Genomic DNA, 23498 nt, shown 5'->3' on the forward strand with positions numbered 1-23498 from the left:
CTGACAGTGGTGTGTGTTGGGTATGTCCATCCCTAACATTTCCAGTTAGGCTTAAAACAAAAAAAAACAAACTTAAAAAACAGTCCTTTCTTCCTGGCAGCCCTAAATAGCAAGGATATCATTGAGCTTCAGCTACACTGCCATGGTACTTGGTAGAGTCTTAACTTTCTCTGTAGTCTGGTGATCGTATCTTAATTCTAAAATTGCTCTATTTACTAATCTTACAGTTTGAGACTATTTTTAACAAACAGATTTTCTACTAGTTATAAACTAATTCATATTTATTACCTAAAGCTTATATTTCTTTGGACTTCTATGCGGGTTGTGGGGTAAATTCAGGATGCCAGGCTTGGCAGCAAGCACTTTACCTGTTGAGCCATCTTGCTTTGACTTGTTACTTTTAGGAAAAATTAATTCTACCATCAAGGACAACTGTGGTGGCAGCACTTGTTTTAACAAGTTCCAGATTCACCATAAGAGGACTCAGCCTATCCCTGTGGTCACAGTGACTGGGAAAAGCACTGGCCTCCCGTCTCTGGGGCAACAGGTGACTCTAAATAGTGTGGATATTGATGTCTCCTGCACTCAGGGTTACTTGTACTGAGCATATTATTTCTTAAGCATAGCCTGTGATTTGTCTTATGTGCTATTCATAAACTTGAGCAGAGTTGTAAATTTCTTACAACTACTGTAAGGGTGATGGCATCTAACCTCAAGTTTCTGAATTAGAAAACAACCTTTATACATTATCACCAGAAGATGTGCTGTAACTTGTCATATCTGAGACCTCTCTGTGGCCTGGCCCAGAATTACTAAGTTAATTTGAGGTGAAACATTGTTTCATTTTAATCATCTGTCATATAAGGTTTTTTTTTGTTTTGTTTTGGTTTTTTTTTGGTTTTTTTTTTCGAGACAGGGTTTCTCTGTGTAGCCTTGACTGTCCTGGACTCACTTTGTAGACCAGGTTGGCCTCGAACTCACAGCAATCCGCCTGCCTCTGCCTCCCGAGTGCTGGGATTAAAGGCGTGCGCCACCACGCCCGGCCTCTGTCATATAAGTTTTAAGGTAGGACATATTCAAAGGACGGCAGTTCACAGATTTAGAGGTTTTCCTGAATTATTTTTTGTGTGAGTGTGGGACACTTGTGTCATGGGACACACTTGAAAATCAGAGGATGTCTTTGAAGATGTTCATTCCATCCTCTGAGCTTTCCAGGCTTGCACAGTGTGCTTACCCACTGAGCTATTTACTGCCTCTGGGATTTCCCTTGTTGAGCAGCAGCTCATTTGATTTCCCCTGTTACCTACCTGTCAGTGGTTCAGAATCTATGGGTGTGATGGGTCAGATAGAACCATGGGCCTTCTGGAATAGTTAATATGAGTTTTTGCATCACTGCTTCTTTAAGTTCTCGAGAATGCTCAAAGGCCAGAGAATAAGCTAAAAATCCATGGTGGTCAAAGATGATTGTCTTTCAGGGACTATTTGGTCTACTTGACATTACCAAAGTAAACTTTCTTGAAACAATGTGTTAGGGCTTCTGCCCTAATAATGTTGACTCTGCCTGCCTCTATCACAGACATTTTGCCACCATGCTTTGCTTAAAGTACTTGTATTGAAAGCATGAGTTGAGTGTAAATCCCATATTAAAGTCAGGTATTGGAGTATTTATTCTCAGAATCCCAGCACTGGGGAGACAGTGTTTTGAGTTCTCTGGTTAGTTCTCCTCCTCCCAGCTTAATAAGACTTAGATCCCATTGAAACCTTGTCTAAAAAACCAAACTGGATGGCTCCTGAGGAAAAACATTTAAGGTTGGCATCTGGGCTTACATCTTATTGTCTGTCAGAAGACTCTGGTCCCTAGCTCGGGCTGCTGTTTTGCCGTTGGTCTCCTATCCCTTTGTCTCCATTACAGTATTTGGTAGAAATTCTGGCAAGTGCTTGCCTAGTTTATGGCAAAACTGAGTAAACACACCAACTGGATGTTTAGCATGCATGACCAAGAAACATGCTTATATGATCACATCAGAACTGTAAAAGGTTAATTTAACTACAGAAGTTAGGAGCTGGAACTGAAAACAATCAGATTTTTGCCAGACATGGTGGTATACTCCTTTAATCCCAGCATTAGGGAGGCGGAGGCAGGTGGATCTCTTGAGTTCTAGGCCAGCTTGATCTACAAAGCAAAGTCCATGACAGCCAGGGCTACAAGAGAAAACCCTGTCTTGGAAAAAAACAACAAAAGTCAGGTTTTCCCACTCAGCTCTATATCTCTTGGGACAAGTTACTTCACTAAATTTTGGTTTCTTTGTGAGAAACACAGTAGTTGAGATGCACTTAGAATGCTTTAGCACTTTAGAAAACAGAACCAAGATGGCCCCTTTCCAGATCATCTCCTAGGAGCCTTTAAATACGTGACACTTAAATGTTTTGCCTAGTAGTTTCCAATAAAATATGGATTCTGCAACTTGGAAAAGGTAAGCCTAGAGAATAAAAATACTACGAAAGAATGATTGGCTCTTGATGGTTTGACACCTGTCTTAGAACAGGCATGCATAGCATTTGACACTCAAAAGGACCTCTGTCTACAGTGCTCAATCATTTTTGCAGTTATTGGGTGACTGCTTGTGGGCATTTTGCAGTACTACTTATCAAAAGTCTGCCTTTAAATGTTAACCAGAACTCATTATTTGCTCATAGAAACATTTAAAATCTTAGTTTTCTATGTATGGGTGTTTTGCCTGTGTGCATGTCTACCATGTGTAGGCTGTGCCCTCAAGGGGGCTGAAAGATGTTACTGGCTTTCCTGGGGCTGGTTACAGGTGGTCATGAGCTGCTGTGTGGGTGCTAGGAATCACACCTGGGCCCTGTGGACAAACATCAGGGCTTAGTGTATGAGCCATTTGTAATCTTGAAATTTTTTATTAGTTCAAAAGGGTGAGCCATACTGCTTGGATGCTCATCTGTGGATCCCTTAAGTACATTTACCTGCTTGCTAACATAAAACCTGCATCAGTATGCAACAGGCTTTGCTGACTTTTAATGTGACAATTGTATTTATTTCTCTAATCCTCCGAATTACAGTGGTGAAGTGCTGTGGTCTCAAAACAAAGGCTGTATTTGCCAGGCTGGGTTGTAGTGCTTCCAGCCTTACTGTGTATGAAGCAAGAACGGTATTAGGAATGTTCAAATGGAAGCGTGTGTCTAGAGGTTCATAAGAACCTGCCCTCCTAGGAACAAATCCTGTACTTGGTGGTTTAGTGTCAGTGACTTTACAGAACACACACTGCTGTGGATGAGAATGAACTGTACCTTTATCTGGGCCTCCCTTTTTCCCCTAGTGGGAGGGGTGGCAAAATTAATGCGACACAAAATCTCCAGAGCCTAGTTTTCACCACATTCAACTTTAAGGATACAGGATATAAATTAAGCCATAGTGAGTTTGAATAAACTAAAATGCCTTGTTTGCCTTTGGCAAGCCCTCTCATTAGCTGAAAGTCAGGACAGTTTAAAGTGCTGACAGGATAAATGCCACAGGGGACCATTGGCTAAGGGTTTTACCTTTTTTTAATGTTGACCTCCAAAGTTACTGGGATTTACAGCATACAAAATACTAACAGTTGAGGTAGAAAATGAAAAGCACTTTTCAAGTGTAGGGATTAAAGGTATGTGTAACAATTGGCTCTCTATTTTGTAAGCCTGGTCATAACAACTAAACAACTAAATCTGAATTATGTGAAAATCAAAATAGAGGAACAAAAAGTATTTTTAAGGGACTAGCTAAATAACACTTAGAAATATTTCAGCTTCTGTTATAGTTTTAATGTAGCTGGTTGTGGCAGAGACAAGTGGACCTGAGTTCAAAGCCAGCCTGGTCTGCATGAGCTCCACAATAAGTGAATTGCCAGAGAACTCCCTAAGACACTGTTAGACATACAGTGCTGGAGCACCTGGGCCAGTTGTGCCTGGAGGAGCCTGGCCTCCCCAAGCTAAGAACTGCCTGCCTCTGACTGCATGGACGGTCTCAAGCGAGGCCCAACCCTGCAGAGCAGCCTCAGGATCAGATTTCTTTACTAAGTAATGAACACAATCCTAATGATTATATCCTAATGTGTATCTCTTTGTAATAATAACTCTTAATACTGTAGTAATTTTGAAATTCTCAAATTTTTGAACAAAATATACCAAGACATTGATTTAGTTTATGCCAAGCCATATTCACAAATTATAGCTCTGTGGCTTTTTTTATTACAAAACATACGAAGACTGATGAACTTAAAAGTCATCACTTTTACTTTATTTTTTAGCTTGTCCTTCTAGTAAGTCTTTAGCTTCATTGATTTTGGCTGCTATATAAGGAGATCCTCCTATAAGAGAAAGGGGGTGGGGGGGTGGGGAGACACAATTTAGAGCACAGATTGTAAGTCTGTCCAAAGTTACTTGAACTTCAAGGACCCCAGGGCTTAACAGAAATAGTATCTTCATTTTCTAAAAAGCAACTATGATACTATAACCAAGGCAGAGTAAAATATTTGACCAGTGGGGAAGGTGTTTCCATACAAGTTTTACCATTTTTAAGAAATCTTAAAATATGAACTAGGATCTAGCCCCTCCCACACATGCTTCTGAAACTCCGCCTACTCTTGTGAACACAACCCACTGTTCTCCCCACAGGTTTCTGAGCTTATGTTGGAAAGACTTACCTGCTTTACATCCATTTCTGGTTCAGTTTTTCTCTCAATATTAGCTGACCCATTCTAATGTCATCAAGATTCACTTATTTACAAACCTGATGGAGCAGTGTGGTCCTAACCTAAGCCCATCAAAGAGAGATGAAGAGGATACTGGTGGAATTTATATATGGGCTCTACCACCCTGAACAGAACACCCTGAGTAATACAAGCTGAATTCCGTACACTGTGAAGTCATATATTAAACATTCTCCTTTCTAAATCTGTCAGTATCTTTTTTTTTTTCCTACAAGCAAAAAGATTTGTGCGCAAGTCAAACCTCTTGCTTTTACTATTTAAGGATACTTTGAAGTGTATCAAGAGCAAATATAGCTCAGATTTCTAAAAAGGTAATCTGTTCCAAGTGTCCACAATAAATGGAGGCCCCTTAGAGCTTTCATTAATAAAACATAGACTTGGTTATTTATCAGTCTAAGGACAAATTAGCAAAACTCAAAAATAGACCACAACAAAACTCAAAACACAGGCAAGAGTTGGGGTACATACACCCCAGCAGTTAGGGCTGAGGCAGGCTGGGCATGATGTTTAGGCCAACCTTAGCTACATAGCAAGATACTCATAAAAACAAAACAACCAAAATATCTACTAGTGCTTGTGACCTTCATTATTGATAAGCATTTTACCATAAATACAGGCCCTAGAAGTGGTGTGAATGTTTATTATTACTGCTAAGTCACAGTAGTCCTTAAAACTGTTGACTATATCTTTGTTATTTGAGACTATAAGGTCACTGTAGCCCAGGCTAGCCCTTGATGCTGCATCAGCCCCATGAGTGCTGGAGTATGTTAAGTGTGAATCACACTGGGAGAATACTTACATGCACATTTAGTCACAATACCAAGAATTAGATATCCCATTAATAGCAATTAGTCCAACACATTCAAGAGACAAGTACTTACCCTTGTCTGGGTGGTTTAAGAGCATAATCCTTCGATGAGCATCCCTGATCTTTACTTTATTGGCAGTAGGACTAAATTGAAAAGGAAAGCATACTTGTTACTTAGTTTACTTAAAATCACATGAACTATGCAGAAGGGCCAAATTAATCACCGAGGAAGTAGTAAAGTAACAAAACAGCAGGAAAAGCTGTTAATAACCTTCGCTCCATGAAAAAAAAATGCATTTTCTAAATCAGAACCAAAAGTGCTTACAAAATAAAAGCTGTGTAGTTGAGAAGAACAACATATCAGTACAAACCAGGCAGTCCCAATCTTAAATAGAGTGTTAGGCTTGAAGATGTTCGTGGATGGTGTGTCAGGCTCCAGTGACCAGCACTGTTAATGCCTTCTTGCAACAAGATCCCCAGTAACTACCTTATTCTCAATTGCAATTTTCAAATACTAGTAAGAATTACCTTACTCATAATAATAAGAAATCTTACCTCACACCTAGTATCAATGCTGCCTCCCGTTTTGTCATTTTGGTTTCAAATCCACCTCTATAGTACCCACCACTGAAGGCCTGGAAGGGAAATTGAGTTGGAAGGAAAGATTAATGACATTAACTGGGATGTTGGTAAATAGTAAAGAAAAACAGTACATTTCAGAAAACTACAAGTGTATTTCCCAAGGTATTTTAGCTTGATAAGTGGTAACCAACTATTTTAACAGTCATTAAACATCCATTTTTATTCCAACCAAACTAGAACTGTCTTGAGGATATAAGACAGGAAGTGAATGAAGCCATTCTCATCCATGTTCCAGATAAGACCTTGGTCCTAATAAAACAACAGTTACCAAGAGAACACCTGGTCATCTGGTTCAAGGCAGCCACTAAAAGAGTAAGACTTCATGATAGCGTGGGGGGAAATTATGCCACCAAGACCTTAAACTTAGCTGAGATCATGTACACTAAGGCCTTATGCTGCTGCCCAGACTGTCTATGATGTGGCCTCAATGTCCAGGGTAGCACCAGCTGTGTGTGCTACGTGCACAGTTCAGATTCCTTCTTAACCAAAGTGGGTATAATGTTCCAATGCAGTTATAACTAATGCATTGCTATCTATGTGACAGCAGATGTGTAGTAAAGTTACCTGTTAGCTACTCTTTGTAGCACTAAACCCATGAAGGTCACCCACCCTCAATTCTCAAGTGAAAACCAATTCCTAGTGTGGCACCACTGCAAGATTTGCAACTCCCCACTGAACTTCATGGACCTGTGGAATTCAGACTACAGGGCAGCTCTAGGCTTCAGATACAGGCAATATACCTAGCAAAGAAGTTAAAGTCTTACAGATTTTGGTAGGCTCTGAAAAACTTGTTTTACTTGAGGCTCCACATGCTTCATGGCTTGTAAAACATAACGGCCTAAAACCAAAAGTAACAGTAAACAAATTAGTCTATAACCAGTCTACTCCTCCTCCCCCCAAACCATAAACAAACCTGCAAATCCTGCTGCAGCGATGGTCAGTCCGACTGCTACCACTGTACTGGCCTAGTAATAAGAGGAAAAAGAGTTAAATTGTTACTTCTCTAATTGCCACCTAGTCTGTATCCAAATTCATTACAACCTTCGTTTCAGTGAAAGGTGGGTTCTTTCTCCTTTTTTGAGAGGACTAGGGATGGAGCCTAGGCTGTCACACACCCCAGGTAGGCACTATATACTGGTAGAATTACGTCTCCAGCCTTTGTGAAAGTCCCACTTTATTCTGAGGTTGAGTCTTGCCAAGTTGTCCAAGCTGGTCATGAATTGTGAGCCTTCTGTCTTAGCTTCTTAAGGAGCTGGAACTACAGAGTGCAGCACCGGACCTGTATTTAATCCCAGCACTTGGAAGACATTGGTAGGTGAACCTCCGTAAATTCTGGGACAGCCAGGACTACAGAGTGAGACTCTTACTTCAAAAACAAACAACAAAAACCACTGCAGTTTTTACACACAATTTATTATCAGGATGTGAGATTCCCCCCCCCCCCCCGCTAAGAAGAAAGGGGAAGTCAACCTGCTTATCCACAACAGTAAGAGGGCGATTTTTCAGACGCCAAAAAGATTTTTAACCCGCAGACACTTGAACCTCATTCTAAAGACTGGTGGAAGTAGTATTTCTGCTGGATTAGGAAACAGTGCTTGCAGACTCCCTGAAAGATTGCAGTAAGGCATTTCCACCGTAAGGGGTATGTATGTATGTATGTATGTATGTATGTATGTATGTATGTATGTATGTATGTATGTATGTGTGGGGGGGGAGGGGGGGAAAGGGGGGGACAGCTCGACCTCCCAGAAGGCGCAAACATTTGCCTGCAGCTTAAGATCCAGGGTGTCAGCTGGAGCCAGCGGGAGGCCGGAGCAAAGGTCTGTCTCCGTGTCCGCCCAGGCCAGCTAGCGCCCTTTCGGAGCCCGTCATCGCTGGCCACTCACCATGACTCCACTCCACGGCCCGGCACCGCGCGCTCATCCCAGCGCGAGCCCACCGCCACAGTGCAAAGTGCAGAACGAGGTGGCCGAGCCAGCACCACCGCCAATTCCAGCAGTGGCGCGCAATACGGCAGCGGCGCCGTAAAACGCGTCGAATACTGTCGCACAATGTGCTGCAAAAAGGAACGGTAACTAGGGTTAACTGAAAGGTCGGAAAGGGGTGGGACTTGCCATGCTGTGTACCCTGGGCCCCTGGTTTGGAAGTCTAGTACTGGGCCCTAACACGGGATTTCCTGTTAAAACGTATCTCCCTAACTTTGCTTTATATTGGTTATTCCGCCCACCTGTGAAAATAGTATTTTTCAGATGAGAATAGACTCATAATGTTTTCCACTCCATGTATTCTCTCTGTGCAACAAGACTGACCTTCACGGCCTGCAGAGACATCTTTCTTCTGGCTTGTAACGTAGATCTATAATCAGACCAGAAACTATATGGAAAATGATTTTTTTTTCTTGTCTTAATTTTTCCATCTCCTTTCCTGGTGTCTGCTTTAGGCTACATGGATTTGTTCTCTAAAGAACACAGCTTTTGCTGTTTTCATCGCCCGGCCCACCCCACTCCACCCCCACCCTCCCCGCGGCTCCCCCCTCCACCTGTGCGTCCCCCCACCCCCCGCCGTTTTAGTCTGACTTACTGCTTTTCTAATTAAGAGAACTGCTTGTACCTGTATTGCCTAGAGCCTGTGGTTGGTTGACCCAAGAATAGCCACGCAGTTGACCAGAATGAAAGGCTAGGAGGTGTCTTTCTGCATTAAAGGCTCTATGTTGGGAGAAAATATAAGTCATATATAATCTCAGGGGAAGTTAGAAAATTAAGGTAGTTTAACTAACCATTCTTCGCGAATGAAATTTCCTGACTCTCCATTCTATTTTATCTTGGCAGTCTTTGGCTGCTGCCTCCCCAGGTTTTTCCCCTTTGTAGCCAGAGGTCCACTGTGTGACTGTCCCCTGTTTTGCTTATGTTTTCATTTGTTCATGAGTTATTTCTATGATGTAGCTCTTGCGAATGTCATTTATGTGGGCGTGGATACACGAATTAGGCTGTGACGTTTATTTCAGCTGCCTGCATCCTGTGACATAGTTTTACTTCCTGTCACGGTTTGAATCTAAACTGTCTCTCAGAGGCTTATGCTCATGCACGTGTGTGTGTGTGTGTGTGTGTGTGTGTGTGTGTGTGTGTGTGTGTGTGTGTGTGTGTTGGGTCCTCATGGCAGGGATGTGCTAGAGGTAGGGCATTGGAGAGGTAACTGATCATGAGAGCTCTAAGCAGATCCTGGGTCCTGGCTTTGTGGACTGGTGGGAGGTGATGGAGACTTAGCTGAATCCGCAGTTATGCAGAGCAGGTCTCCAGTCCCTCCCTTTCTCTCTCTGCTTCTTGGTAAGTACCTGTGTTTCCCATCCCAAAGTTCTGGTTCTCCACACATCAAGAAACAGTGCAGCCAGATGACTATGGATTGTGAGTCCAAGGCTGTGAACCAGTTTTTTTTTCCCCCAGTGTGAGTTAATTCTGTCAGTCACTTTGCTACAGCAGAGGAAAGGTGACCAGTACAGTCGCTGTTACATTCCAGCAAAGGAAGGTAGTTGGTGGATGAGAGTCTCGATCTATAGCCTTGCCCATATTTGATATTTTCTGTATTTTATTTAATAGCCTGTGGCGCCTGCGCCACCACGGTACCAAGTCAAGGGCGAGGGACTGCGGATTTAACACACAATAAAACAGCGGGTCCTTCATGCCAAGAGAGCGGCGGCCTTTACTCGGTGTCCATAAAGCCTTTTTTTATAGGCAGCAAAGCAGGAAAACGGAAAAAGAAAAAAGAATGCCACTCACAGGTGAAATCCCTCAAGAGGTGATTGTGCACAGGAGGAAAAATCCCAAGGAAGGGAGGGGTGCGTTCTCAGAGTGGTAACCGTGACTAGCTAACCAACATAAGCTTAGACATGGAAGCTGCTGAAAACAGGACATGCAACAGCAAGACAGGTAGGCAGCCCAGTCGGGCCTGGTTCCCACAGTAGCCTTGTTGATGACTATGAGGTGGTAGCTCATTGTACTTTTGACTTGAGTTTCTCCTCGTCAGTACTATGTAGTGTCATTTTTTAATGTGCCTCTTTGTTTTTTTGTTTTGTTTTGGTTTGTTTTTTTTTTTTTTTTGAGACAGGGTTTCTCTGTGTAGCCCTGGCTGTCCTACACTCACTTTGTAGACCAGGCTGGCCTTGAACTCACAACAATCCACCTGCCTCTATTTCCCGAGTGCTGGGATTAAAAGCATGTGCCACCATGTCCGGCTATGTATGTGCCTCTTTGGGAAAATGACTTTTCAACTACTTTGCCCTTGCCCATTTTGGGTAGGGATTTTTATTTATTTAGAGTCAGGAGTTCTCTATGTATTCTGGGCATCTCTTGTCAATGATATGATTTGCTGATATTTCCCCCATCTGTGTGTTGTGTTTTTACCCTGCTGATAGTGTATTTTGAGGCACGGTATTCTAAACACTTTATAAAGCCCAATAGTTCGGCTTTTTGGTTCTTTGTTATTGTTGTTGCCTGGGCCTTTGAGTCACATCCAAAGCCAAAGTCATTCATGATTTGCCCTAGGTTTTCTTTTTTGGGGGGGTCGGTTATGTTTTTTCAGTTTTGATCCTTTTGTTCCTTTTCTGTTCGACATTAGGCAAGTGGGCTCCATCATTTGCACACATGTGAGTGGTGTCTCAAGTGTGGCTTGTGGAGACAGCGCTTTACTTGTTAAACGGTAACGGTTAAGGTGAAAGTGCAGAAACTGCCTTGTGAGGAGAGTTCTAGTGAGTGTGTGACTTCGCTGTTGCTGTTCTCTGAGACAAATGTAACAAATTTCCACAAGAAGGGATGTTTATGGAAGAAAAATGTTTTTCTTTAAATTCTAGAGGCTGGACATGTAAGGTCTGGGTAGTTTCTCACCTGAGCGACTTGCAAAATTTAAAAAATGAGAGAAAATGAAAATGTACAGTCAGCTTCTTAAAGAATACATTTTCCTTGTGGCCATTGCTGACTCTTGCTGCCTGGCTGAGTGACGGCTATTTGTAAGAACTGCTCTTGGCTTTGCTTCCTTACTGTTTAAAGCAGGGCCTCATCCCATGGAAGCAGCTAACTGAATACTTCCAACTGATTGTTTGCGTGGTTTATAAGCAAAGAAACAATAACAGAAGTAAATATCATCTTTCTAAGAAACTGCCTCTAGCACGATGCTAACCAGGAGTCATCTCTAGTGGCAGGTTTGGTCTGCTTTGCAAAGCTATGGCCCCTGTCTGTTCACTTTTGTGCCAGGTCATGATGCTCTTATTTCTGTAGCTGAAATTGAGAATTTTGGTCAGGAAAATGATGTGTCATTTGATCGATATTAGACTGGCCTGAGATGTCTGGTAAGAGGCATGACAGTGAGGAGAAGTCTCCTTTTTCGCCCTGGCCTGTTTCTGGAGAGGAACATCTTTTGGCATGAGTTGATGCTGGGTTTCCTGTAATCATTTGGAACAAATCCAGGAAGAAGCCAGACTGCTCTAGGTGGCTGATTAGAATGATTAGAACAAGGCTGGAAATCCACAGGTCCAAGTGCGCTCTGGATTGCGCAGCGGGATGAACTTTGTTTACTCACTTTCCTAAACAACCAAAACCAAACAAAAAAACAAAAAAGGAAAAAAAAATCAGTGTTTAGTGAACTACACAGATCTCTCTTTTGATTGTGCATTGAACAGAATTATCATCTGCTGTTTGGAAATTGTAATTATTTTTGAAATGTACATTTAAATATAAATCACTCAGGGCATACTGTTTTATCTGCACCTGCATAAGATACAGATGGTTTGGTCTTACTTTTCACTCCAGTGTCTCACCTATTCCATGGAATCCCAAATGTTTCATTAAAGCCCTGATTGGTGTACAGAGGCTGTGACTGCTTGCTATTCTGTCACCAGCTCCCTTTGTCCACAGTACCTCTTACTTGTTGGGCACACAGCTCTAATTTCCATGGTCACCGAGGCTTTTCTGTGTTATCTTAAAGGAATGCTGCCAAAGATGATGGGTCCAAATTTCACTTTTCTCTCCTAAGTGCATTTAAGCATCACCAAGATCTGTGTGCATCCTTACGTGACTCTGTTTTTACTGGCTGACATACTGCCAGCTGATTCGAGTCAGGCGGCTCCAGGGTTGCCAGTCCTCAGATCTGGCTGTGCGGTCCAACAACGTGTGCCGCTGTTTGCTGTCCTTACAGAATGAGACACCAGCAGCATCTGGGAATCGCCTTGGGAGCAATAGGCAGCTCAGTTATAGCTTTACTGTCAAGGGGAGGTTCCCGTCGGCTCGGTATTTTTCAGTGGTTGCAATGAATAGAGCTGGGTTGGCAGCCTTCTGTTGTCGTGATGCACTGGGCAGTGATGACTGAGCTGCTCTTCTGCCTCCAAGCCTGTTCATTTGTAAAGGAAGATGGTGAAATGGTTCCTTTCTTGACCACTGTTATTATTTCCTCCTCTTCTTTTTCCTTCCCCCTTCTTCTCTTCCTACTCTTTTGCCCTCTTCTCCTTCTTCCTTCACTGTCTCCTCTTCCTCGTCCTCTGTCCTTCCTTCTCATTTTTCTTCACAATACCGGGGATTGAAACTAAGGCTTCACATGTGCCAGATAAATACTCTACCACTGATACACTCCAGCCTGAAAAATTCTTGTCAATTCTCAATTTTTAAATAAAATAAAATTTAAATATAATTATATAAATAGTATATAAAATAATATATAATTACATAAAAAGTTAATGTATAATACAATTATGTAAACATCATATAAATATATAATTTTAAAGAAAGGTATTTTAAAAGAAGATTAGCTACAACTTTGACAAATAGAAATGGAATCACAATTGTGTTAAAATGTAGGAATGATACCAGCAAAATAGAATGGATTTTAGTCCTTGTTCCCCACAGGAATACCAACTCTGATGGTCACTGGCAGGTGAGAGTTCCTTTGTAAGAGCCCAGGAGACTAGAAGAGAAAAGGGGATCGACGTGCACGTACACGGAATGCGTAGGCACATGCCCTCTTCCAGCTCCACAGCTCAGGGCCATGAAACACAGTGCCGGCCTTGAACTTCTTCTACCAGAAAAGGTAAGATGTAGTGAATTTGTGTTCTCCTTGGTGATGGGGACATGTCCCAAGAGGCTTACTGAGTCTCACCCCCTTGGAGTGAATACTGAGGGTTGTGGCAGCAATGATTAGCTTGTAGGCAGCAAGCAGCAGGTAGTCAAAGCAGAGAGAGTCCCAGCACTAGAGGCCAGAGACTGAACAGAAAATGGAGCTCTCTGTTAACCATGACCAAAGCAACAGCTCCTGGGGGAAATGGGCAGAGGAAGGAATATGATGCCCTCTTCTGGCCTCACTGGGCACCTGCATATACACAGCATATGCACGCACACACTCACTCATGCACACACCAGCACGCAAAAGTACAAAGATTTCAGCTCTACTAAGTGGCCCAGAGACCCAGATAGACTGCTCTCACCCCATTTTTCATCTCCCTTCATTCAGATTGCCCCAGAGCCCCTCTAGCTGCTCAACAGAGACCAGTGCCTACTCCTGGCCCATTTTATTCCCTTTGACACTAAGCCGAACCCGGTCAGGACCCTGATTGGGCCACTCCAGTCAATCCATTTGGTCTATAGAACAGTCCACAGTGCCAGGGGAAATGTATTTCATGCCCATGGCCAAGCTGCTGAAGGCACTAGATTTCAAACAACCAGCAGAAAATGTGAAACTCAGCTCTGCTATGAATCAGCTCCTTCCTGAACAGTGTAAAGACCTCTGTTGAAAGAAGAATGGTGGAATAAGTGGAAAAGAAAGAAAAACTGAACTAGTGGACTCTAGATGCATAAATCCCAATACAAATATAAAAACATGAAAAATGAAAAAAATATCTCCTCTAAAAAATGAAAACCACATACTAATGGCCTAAATGAAAATGACATGAAATAATTTCCATAATTCAAAAGAGTGATTATAAACATGGGAAAAACAAAGGCAAGAAACAAGTGAAATAGTTAAACCCAAGACATAAATAGAGTTCAAATTGCTGAAGGAAACCCAAACTGAAAAAACTAAAAAAGCCATCTGGGCAGTGTTGGCGCACACCTGTAATCCCAGCAGTTGGGAGGCAGAGGCAGGAGGATCTCTGTGAGTTCCAGGACAGCCAGGGATAAAACAGAGAAACAAAAACAAACAAACAAACCAAACAAACAAACTAAACAAGCCAAATAAAACCTACAGTGGAAAGCCTCAGCAACTTAGTGGATCATGTAAAAAACATAGATGAAAGGAAAAGAGAAGAATTGGATTACTCAGTATATACCAATGAGAAAAGAAAAGCAAGAAGAATGGGACATGGGACACTTGGATCACTATGCAAAGACCCTACCTTCTAGCCACTGACATAGAAGAAGGAAAAGAGTGCCACAGTGAAGACATAGAAAATATCTTCAGCAAAATCACAGAAGAAAACTCCGCAAATCTAGAGAAAGACATGCCCATCCAGGCACAGGAAGCCTATAGACACCAAATAGACAGGACCTATAGACACCAAATAGGCAGGACCACAAAAGGAATTCTCTATGACGTATTTTAGTTACAGCATTAAAAACAGAATAAAGAAAGGCTCTTGAAGGCTGTATGAGAGAAAGGTTAAGTCACTTTAATTAGCATAGCACCTTATTATCCAACAGAAATCTTTAAAGCCAGAAGGATTTAGAAAGATGTAGTCCAAACTCTGAAAGACCACGACATCAACCCAGACTATTAGACCCAGCGAAAATATTCATTAGAATTAAGGAGAAATAAAAACTCTCCATGCTTAAAAACAGACTAAGGGAAATGTTTAACTAATAAGCCAGTTCTACAGGGGATAGTAAAAAATGGGTTCAAAGTGATTAAAAGCAGAGCTAAGACCCTGATATGCAGAACTGCCAATAGGAAAGGAAGAGGGAGAGCTCCTTGATGTTCTGGGCAGCGAGGCGTCAGGTGTAGTCTCCAAACACAGCAAGCAAAACACAAGTAGGGAGTGAGGATGACACCAAAGATCAGCAGTAAGGAACAGCCCAAGGGTCAGGGCACAGTGCTGATCTGAGTCTGGCTATGACCGGATATGGTTTGTGTCCCCCAAAGATTTATGTGCTACAAGACTGGTTCCCAGTGTGAGACCTTTAAGAGGTGGAAGTCAGTATGACATAACTAAGTTGTTGATGACAACACCCTCGGGGGGACCTAACACAATTGAGAAGGGCTCTGATTCATTTTTTCAAGAGTGGATTGCTATGGGCTAGAGAGGCAGCTCAAAGGTTAAGAGCACTGGCTGCTCTTCCAGAAGTCCTGAGTTCAATTCCCAGAAACCACATGGTGGCTTACAACCGTCTATAATGAGACCTGGTGCCCTCTTCTGGTAATCAGATCTACACGCAGACACAACATTGTATACAGAATAAATAAATACATTTTGATGGATTACCAGCTTTAAAACCATAGCTTAGCTTTTCACAGTGGTACATTGGGATGTTGAGGCAGGAAGATGGCTATGAGTTTGGGGCCAGCCTTTGTAAAGCAGATCTTGTCGAAAATGAACAAAAGCCTCCAAAACAGTGAACTAAATGAACTCCTTTTCTTAAAAATTGCAAGCTCAAGTATTTTGTTGTATCAGCAAAAGTGGGCTATTTTTAGAAGTTAATATCTAGTCTGTATATGAAATTCAAACAACTACTGCAACAACAAATAACCTGATATAAAAACAGGCAAAGGACCTGAATAGGTATTTTTCCAAAGATATAAATGGCTAGTAGATACATGAAAGGATGTTCACTGTTACTTATAGTTAGAGAGATGCAGCCAAAACTGGTGGAGAGTACCTCAATCTCTTGTATACTGTCAGTGGGATTATAAAAGAAACTGCATAGAGGTTCCTCAAAAGTTACACACTGAACTGCCACATGACCCATCATTCCTACTGCTAGATGTATATATCCACAGGAAATTATGACAGCATTTGGAAGCACCATCATGCTTAGTGTTACGGCAGCACAGTGACCGTGATGTTGGGAAAAAAAAACTATACCGGTGTCTCTGTAGCTGAATGACAAAGAAGAAAGAAATCTCTCTCTCTCTCTCTCTCTCTCTCTCTCTCTCTCTCTCTCTCTCTCTCTCTGCCACAAACACATACAGGGAAAGAAGGAAGGAGGGATGGAGAAAGAAAGGGGGGAACCACTAATCCCTACAAATGACGGCTGAGTGCACCCCTGCTACATGAGGTAATGTGGGTGACCCTTGAGGACATTACATTAAGCGGTCAGACAGAGGCAAGACTAGTGCTGCATGCTATCACTGTTACCAAAGCAGGGAGCAGAAGGGTGGCCCCCAGGGGCTGCAGCAAGTGACATGGGGAGATGCTGTTCGTGGGTCCAGTTTCAGTTACAGAAGATGGAAAGGTTTCGGGAGTGCAGTGTGTGCTATGGGGACTGTGGCTTCCAGTACTCTGCAGCATACTGGACACTTGCTAAGACAGCTGTGGTTTGGATGAGATATCTCTCATGGTCTCAGGCGCTTGAATATTTAAGCCAAGGTTGTGAGTGTTGTCTGGGGAGGTTTAGGAGGCGTGCCCTTGCTGGAGGATGTGTATCAATGGGGGCAGAACTTGGGGATTTAAAGCCTTGCCCTACTTCCTGTTTGCTTTCTCTGCTTTGTGTTTGCTGTTGATGCTGTGCTTGCTAAGCTTTCAGATCCTCCACTGTGATGGAACTGTAAGCCCAAATAAATTATTTCTTCTATAAGTTACTTTGGTAATGGTATTTTATCACAGCAACAGAGAAGTAATTAATTCAAGAGTGAATTGTGTGTGTGTTTTCAACACATTTGTGATATCCATGTTACTTTTTGTTTTTTGTTTTGTTTTTCAAAACAAGGTTTCTCTGTGTTGCCCTGGCTGTCCTAGAACTCTCTAGATCAGGCTGGCTGAGAACTCACATCAATCCTGCCTTTGCCTCCAGAGTGCTGGGATTAAAGGAGTGTACTACCACGCCCAGCTCCAGGTTACTTGATAGATACATTATTTAGCTTGATTGTACCAACCTCTTAACAAGTGCATGTATTAAAACATCAAATTAATCAATAAATAATTGAAGATTACCTCATAAGAGGTAAAGTTGGTGTCAAAATTCTTAAATTCTGGCAGAGGTATTTGAACTGGAATTTTGGGACCATGTGGATATATAGTGGGTTGTAAATGTATTTAGTTGGTATCTAGAAAAAGGTAATAAAATATATTTGTGACAAAGCTGAGAGGGCTCAGAGAAACAGTGTCCAATGTGATGGTTAGTGTTAAGAGGCACCTTGACGGAAGCTAGAATCACCAAAGAGGACCAAGAGAGGTCTCTGGGTATGCTGGCGCATTTTTATGTCAATTTGACATAGGCTAGAGTCATTTGGGAAGAGAGAATCTCATTTGGGAAAATGTTCACACAAGATTGGCCTGTAGGCATTTTCTCTTTCTTTCTTTGTTTCTTTCTTTCTTTTGAGACAGGGTTTCTCTAGCCATAGCTGTCCTGGACTCACCTTGTAGACTAGTCTGGCCTTGAACTCACAGCGATCTGCCTGCCTCTGCCTCCCAAGTGCTAGAATTAAAGGCATGTGCCACCATGCTCGGCCTGTGGGCATTTTCTTAATTAGTAATGGATGTGAGAGTGCCCAGCCTTTTGTGGGTAGTACCACTCCTAGGCCTATGGTATGGGTGCTATAAGAAATCAGGCTGAGCAAGCTATTGAGAGTAAGGCAGTAAGCAGCATCCTTTCGTGTCCTCTGCATCAGTACCTGTTTCCAGGTTCCTGCCTTGAGGTTCTGCCCTGACTTCCCTGGATGGTGGACTACATACCAGCTGTGAGCTGAAATACAGTCTTTCCTTCCCAGGTTGCTTTTGGTTCTGATGTTTTTATCACAGCCATTGAACTCTAAGACATTGGGCATGCGTGTGGGGATTCTTTTAATTGGTGGGAAGACCCATAGAAAGCACAGGCGGCAGCAGCCCCTGGGCAGGGGGTCCTGGACTGTAGAAAATGTAGAAATCTCTTTACAGAGTGGACAGGACAATAATGCAATGTCCTGAACCATCATCCCTAAGGAACTGTGGTGGGATCACGAAGATAACTTTGGTGAAGCACTGTGAAAGTTTTTTGTCATTTGTTCTGAGCAAGTGTTAGGTGATCATAGACATTTACTGCTAAGAAGAAGGCTGAAGTCTTAGCAAGGTCTAATCCAACATAAAAATATTTTGCTTATTGGTGTTGATTATCTGGCTGTTTTATCCTGGAGTATTTATATGGGACCTCTGTTTATCCTTTACCCTCATGAATTTAATGTAGCCTGTGCTAGCTGCTTAGTCTAGCCTAGGTCAATGGAGGGATAGTCACTCATCTCTTTGTCTATGCCAGCACCTGTTTCTTTCGCTGGGTTATCAGGTTATGTGCCAGAAGAGAAATGCACATAGTTTACTGGGAGGAAACAGCTGCCCACCCCTCATCAGGCTTAATCTCATTTGCCTGTACTCTACATAAATGTTTACTAACTGTTGTGGGAGGGATAGTAGATTCTAGATGCCTTCTCTATTGCAGCTAGTTTCCCAAGTAATCGAGACAGGACCTTCTAGATTTATAATAAGCTTTAAACACTATAGCTGGGCAGGTAGCAACCCTCTAAACTATTTTGCTACTTCCCAAGTTACTCGCCATAATTGTTCCTACCTGGACTGCTTCTGTTCCATCAGGCCAGCCCTCAGGACCATGTGCTCATGCCCCATGGTGACTTCCTTCTCTCCAGCATCCTCTCCTGTTACATCTTCTTCTCCCCCTTTGGTCCCTCTGACCCCCAAGCCCGGGAACCTAAGCCCCACCTACTTTCCTTCTGCCCAGCTACAGGCTGTCAGTTACTTTACTTAACCAATCAGAGAATATTGGTGAGTAAAGTTTACACAGCATCACTTGCTGTACATAATAATGTGCTCATCTGGGTCACCTCCAGATTTTGGGGGCCAGTTATTAGCATTACAATTAATAGCAGCTGACCAACTCCCAACAATTACGCATTTTTATCTAAATAAAAAGGCTCTTTCTCTTACAATAATAAACCCCATACTGGAAGAAAAGATAAGATGCTTGTTTCTTTTGGTACTTTTGGGGACTCCTGGAACTGAGGTGTGCCTGCTTCTAGCATCCACGGAATCATCATATATATCTAATGTATATTTTATTCTTTCATGTCTCTATGGGCAGAATGTGGGTGCATGAGATCCACGGAGTTCAGAAGAATGCATTGTATCGACTGAGTTTTGGATGATGGTGAGCCACCATGTGGGTGCTGGGAACTGAACCCCAAGGTTCTCTGCAAGATCAGCAAGTGCTTAACCACTGAGCAGCCTCTCCAGACACTAAATATTTTTAAAATATGAACAGAAGACATTTACAGTTTAACCTGGGACTTTCGGTCCCCCTTCAAGATCCCCATATGCCTCTGGTCACTGTTGGAGAAGGGGCTGGAAAGGTTCTCACTAGTGGGGACCTCCTACCTCCATGACATCAGTTCATAGCCTATGGGTCATGACCCCTTTGGAGTCGAATGACTCTTTCACAAGGGTCACATATTAGACATCCTGTGAATCATACAGTATGATTCACAACAGTAGTAAAATCAGAGTTATGAAGTAGTAATGAGACAATTTTATGGTTGGGGTCACCACAACACGAGGCATGGCGTTAGGAAGGCTGGGAACCAGTGCTCTATGGAAGGTGCAGTCGGACTCACCTGCCATTTCCCCAGCTTCTTGCGTTTTACCACTGTGGTAGACTCTTTGCCATTCCTGAAGCTCTTCCAAAGATTCACCAGCAGCAGATTGAGATCTTATATGCTCATCTCCTAGGGAGTATGGCTTGCTGAAAAACCTGCCCACACTAGTCTCCCAGTGACATGTTTGGCTTTTTTCTTTGTATCTGTTTTCACTTGTGTTAGCGCCATACAGAGCTAGCTTGTATCTATATTGACTTAAGTAATTCTGGTCTGCAGAAACCTATCTCACTTTACAAAGATCATGTCCTGATATAGGACATACCAAAGGTACTAAAGCTTCTACCAGGCCCCAGGGTTCCTGATACAGTTGCCTTTTTTTCAAATATATATACGTATACACACACACACACACACACACACACACACACACACACACACACACATACACACATACACATACACAATAAGCTACCTACAGCAAGAAGAACCACAAAACAATCAGGAATTATATAAATGTTACATTCATAGTGTTTTGACTGTTTGTTCTTTGTCAACTCTTGTATGGATGAAGTCTTCTCTGACACTGTGAACCAAGCATCAAACGCTGATCGTTTTTATGCTTAGTTTTTACCACCATCACCACTGCCGCTGCCATCGTCATCATCATCTGTATCTTATTTTTTTCCTTTCCTTACTATCACATATGGGTTCTAAGTTTCTCAATTCAGGAAGGCCTATTTAGCACAGATTAAAAAAATATTTATTTACTTATTTATCATATATATACAGTATTTTGCCTGCATGTAGACCAGAAGAGGGCACCAGATCTCATTATAGATGGTTGTAAGACACCAAGTGGTTCCTGGGAATTGAACTCAGGATCTTTGGAAGAGCAGCCAGTGCTCTTAACATCTGAGCCATCTCTCCAGCCCCTACTTAGCACAGATTTAACTGGTAATTTTTCTTGTATCCTTCCAACTCTAAGAATCAGCATGACATTAACTTAGTTTCAGCCTTTTACACAAGCAAAATCCCTAGCCTTTGGCACATCTTGGCCATAGATTGATGGTCACTGTACACAGCAGTGGCCCCACTGAGCAGCCACCTTGGCCTTAAACACATGGTCATTGTATAGAGCAGTGGTTCCCCTCAGCAGCCATATTGGCCTTAGACACATGGTCACTGTACCCAGCAGTGGCCCCATTGAGCAGCCATCTTGACCTTGGATACAGGCATCTCTGTACTCACACACTGAGTACTACTCATCAAACAGACATGCCACCCTGTTCCACATAGAAGACGACAGCCTATTGGGGTTTTCCTCATGGTCTCCTCACTCAGACTTTTCTTCTGCATGGAGAACCCCGCCTTGGTGGAATGTTTCAGTACCCTTGCAACTGCTAACACAACAAACCACACACTGTCTCTTTCTTTATAGCCATTTCAAGGACCAGCTGATCAGTTTAGAATAAAGACCTCTCTGAATTGTCCTCAAGAAAGGTCACCTCTGAGGGGCTTCACTGAGCCTTGGGATGAACACAGTACTCTTTAAAGGTAGACAACGAAGTCCAGCATGTCACAAAACTGTTTCTAGAGGGTAAAACCAACGATGTCTCACACCATCACCAGATACAGAAAAAATTTCAGATAAGCAGGAGCCATAGAAAGAAGAAAATCAACTGAGATGTGGCTAGAAATGATAAAAATCAGTTGACAAGACCAGAAATGTCAATTACATGTTCTATACGAACACTCAGTGATCTAGGGAGAACCACATAGATGACCAACAAAGAAACTGAAGAAATAAAAGGACCCAATAGAATTTCCAGACATAGAACTTACAGCATGGACTAGGCTTCTGTTGGGCATGTGGCTTGCGGACAGCATGTCTCCTGTCCTGCTTGACTGTGAGCAGGCCCTACACAGTTCACACAATGACTTTTGTAATGCCAAAGAACTGAGGCCATAAAGTAAACAGGTGAGCTCAAGAGCAAGGCGCTCTTCTAGGGGCTAAGTGATGGCTCTGTGGCTAAAGGCTCCATCTGCCAAGCCTGAGGACCTGAGTTCAATGCCATGAACCTACTTGGTGGCAGGAGAAAACTGACTCCGATAAGTTATCCTTTGACTTAGACACGCCCACGGGGGAAATCACGGCCCTCGGGCTAAGTCAGGGGAGCTGGCTCATTTGGCAAAGTGCCTGCCACATAAGCCTGAGGATCTGCCTTCTGTCTCCGGAACCCATGTCAAAAGCTAGGCATGCTGACATGTGTATTTAATCCCAGCAGTGGGGAGGTGGAGGTAACCAGATTCCTGGTGTTCACCAGTCAGTTAGCTTAGTGGACTTGGCAAGCTCCAGGACCCAGTAAAAGATCCTGTCTCAAAACTGGGACTGGCTCAGGGTACCTGAGAAATGGCCTCCGAGATTGACCTGTGGGCTCCCCACGCATGCTCTCTCTCTCGCTCTCTCTCTCTCTCACACACACACACACTCTCCTACAGCTGGTACCTGTGTAACATTTGGGGCTGGAGTGATGGCTCAGTGGGTAAGCTCATGTTGAGCTTCTGCAGAGGACCTGAGTTCAGTTCCCAGGACTCATATCAATTGACTTCCAGCTCCAGTGTCAGGGGATCTGGCCTCCGTGGGCACTGCACTTACATGCACACATCCCCAGCAGACAAGCATGCAAACACACAATTAAAAAGAAAATAAATTTGCAGAAAAAGCGTATGTATAAGAGCTAGAATCTCAACAAATTCTTCCAAGCTGACTGGGCTAACAAATGGATCTCATCTGGGTGCCCCAGGTGTTAAAGCAGCCAGGCCAGTAAACTGTCCTTTTTTGTGGGCCTCCTTTGGACCCCATGGGGAGGTGCTGGGGAGCGTAGGTACTGGCTGGGCTCCATCAGTGTTTCTCAGCACAGCCTTGACCATCATTTCTTTCCATGTTCCTTCCACCCTGCGTTAGAGGTGGGGAACTTGGCCTGAGGACAGGACTGGCCCTTTCTCCCACTGGCTACAGGCCTTGCGGCCTTATTCCAGAGAAGGGCGGTAGCCTGATGGTGAGCTGAATTTGGAGGTAGAGCTGAACACACACACACACACACACACACACACACACACACACACACACGGTGGGGGTGGGATGGGGGAGTAGAGGGTGGGGGATGGGGCTTGCTCTCATGAGGAGAGCTGGCGCTTTGCCGTAACTTAACAAGTAGCTTAAACCTCATCTGTTGTGCCGGAGACTGGAAATGTGTGAGGAGAGATGTAGTTTTTACAAGTCTGAGATAGGTAATGCCCCCCATCCCATGTTTGCAGCCACGTACATCTTTGTGAGAGGAAACCAGCGCCTCCAGCTGAGCAAGTGGCTGCTCTACTGATTGGCAACGAGGCCAGCTATTGGGAATCCCTGCCAATGTGAAATGGATTAGACAGGGGGTTGTGAGGACAATGGTGGCTTCCATTTATTGAGCACTTACTAGGGCTAGGTTTGTGGTAGCCATTCATTATCCCCT

General features: G+C 43.1%; 2 protein-coding genes across 2 annotated transcripts in view; one reads left to right on the plus strand and one right to left on the minus strand.

Annotated features, from left to right (window-relative positions):
• Window positions 1-4193: 4193 nt before the first annotated feature.
• On the minus strand, window positions 4194-8257 carry DNAJC19 (DnaJ heat shock protein family (Hsp40) member C19). The gene is made up of 6 exons (XM_084769803.1): window positions 8103-8257; window positions 7130-7181; window positions 6981-7054; window positions 6130-6209; window positions 5648-5718; window positions 4194-4364 (listed from the first exon to the last, which is right to left on the minus strand). The coding sequence occupies exons 1-6, from the start codon at window positions 8103-8105 to the stop codon at window positions 4294-4296; spliced, it is 351 nt and encodes a 116-aa protein (XP_084625929.1). The 5' UTR covers window positions 8106-8257; the 3' UTR covers window positions 4194-4293.
• Window positions 8258-8267: 10 nt separating this feature from the next.
• LOC311590233 (uncharacterized protein) overlaps window positions 8268-23498 on the plus strand; it is a gene marked incomplete at its 5' end in the record, with an annotated part of 618389 nt that continues 603158 nt past the window's right edge. The window contains one exon of the mRNA XM_084769100.1: window positions 8268-8287. Within this exon, the coding sequence (XP_084625226.1) occupies window positions 8268-8287 (20 nt within the window). The remainder of the gene's footprint in view (window positions 8288-23498) is intronic.

This window comes from Acomys minous (assembly GCF_964271855.1).
Source record: "Acomys minous genome assembly, chromosome: 19".
In the NCBI taxonomy this organism is placed as follows: domain Eukaryota; kingdom Metazoa; phylum Chordata; class Mammalia; order Rodentia; family Muridae; genus Acomys; species Acomys minous.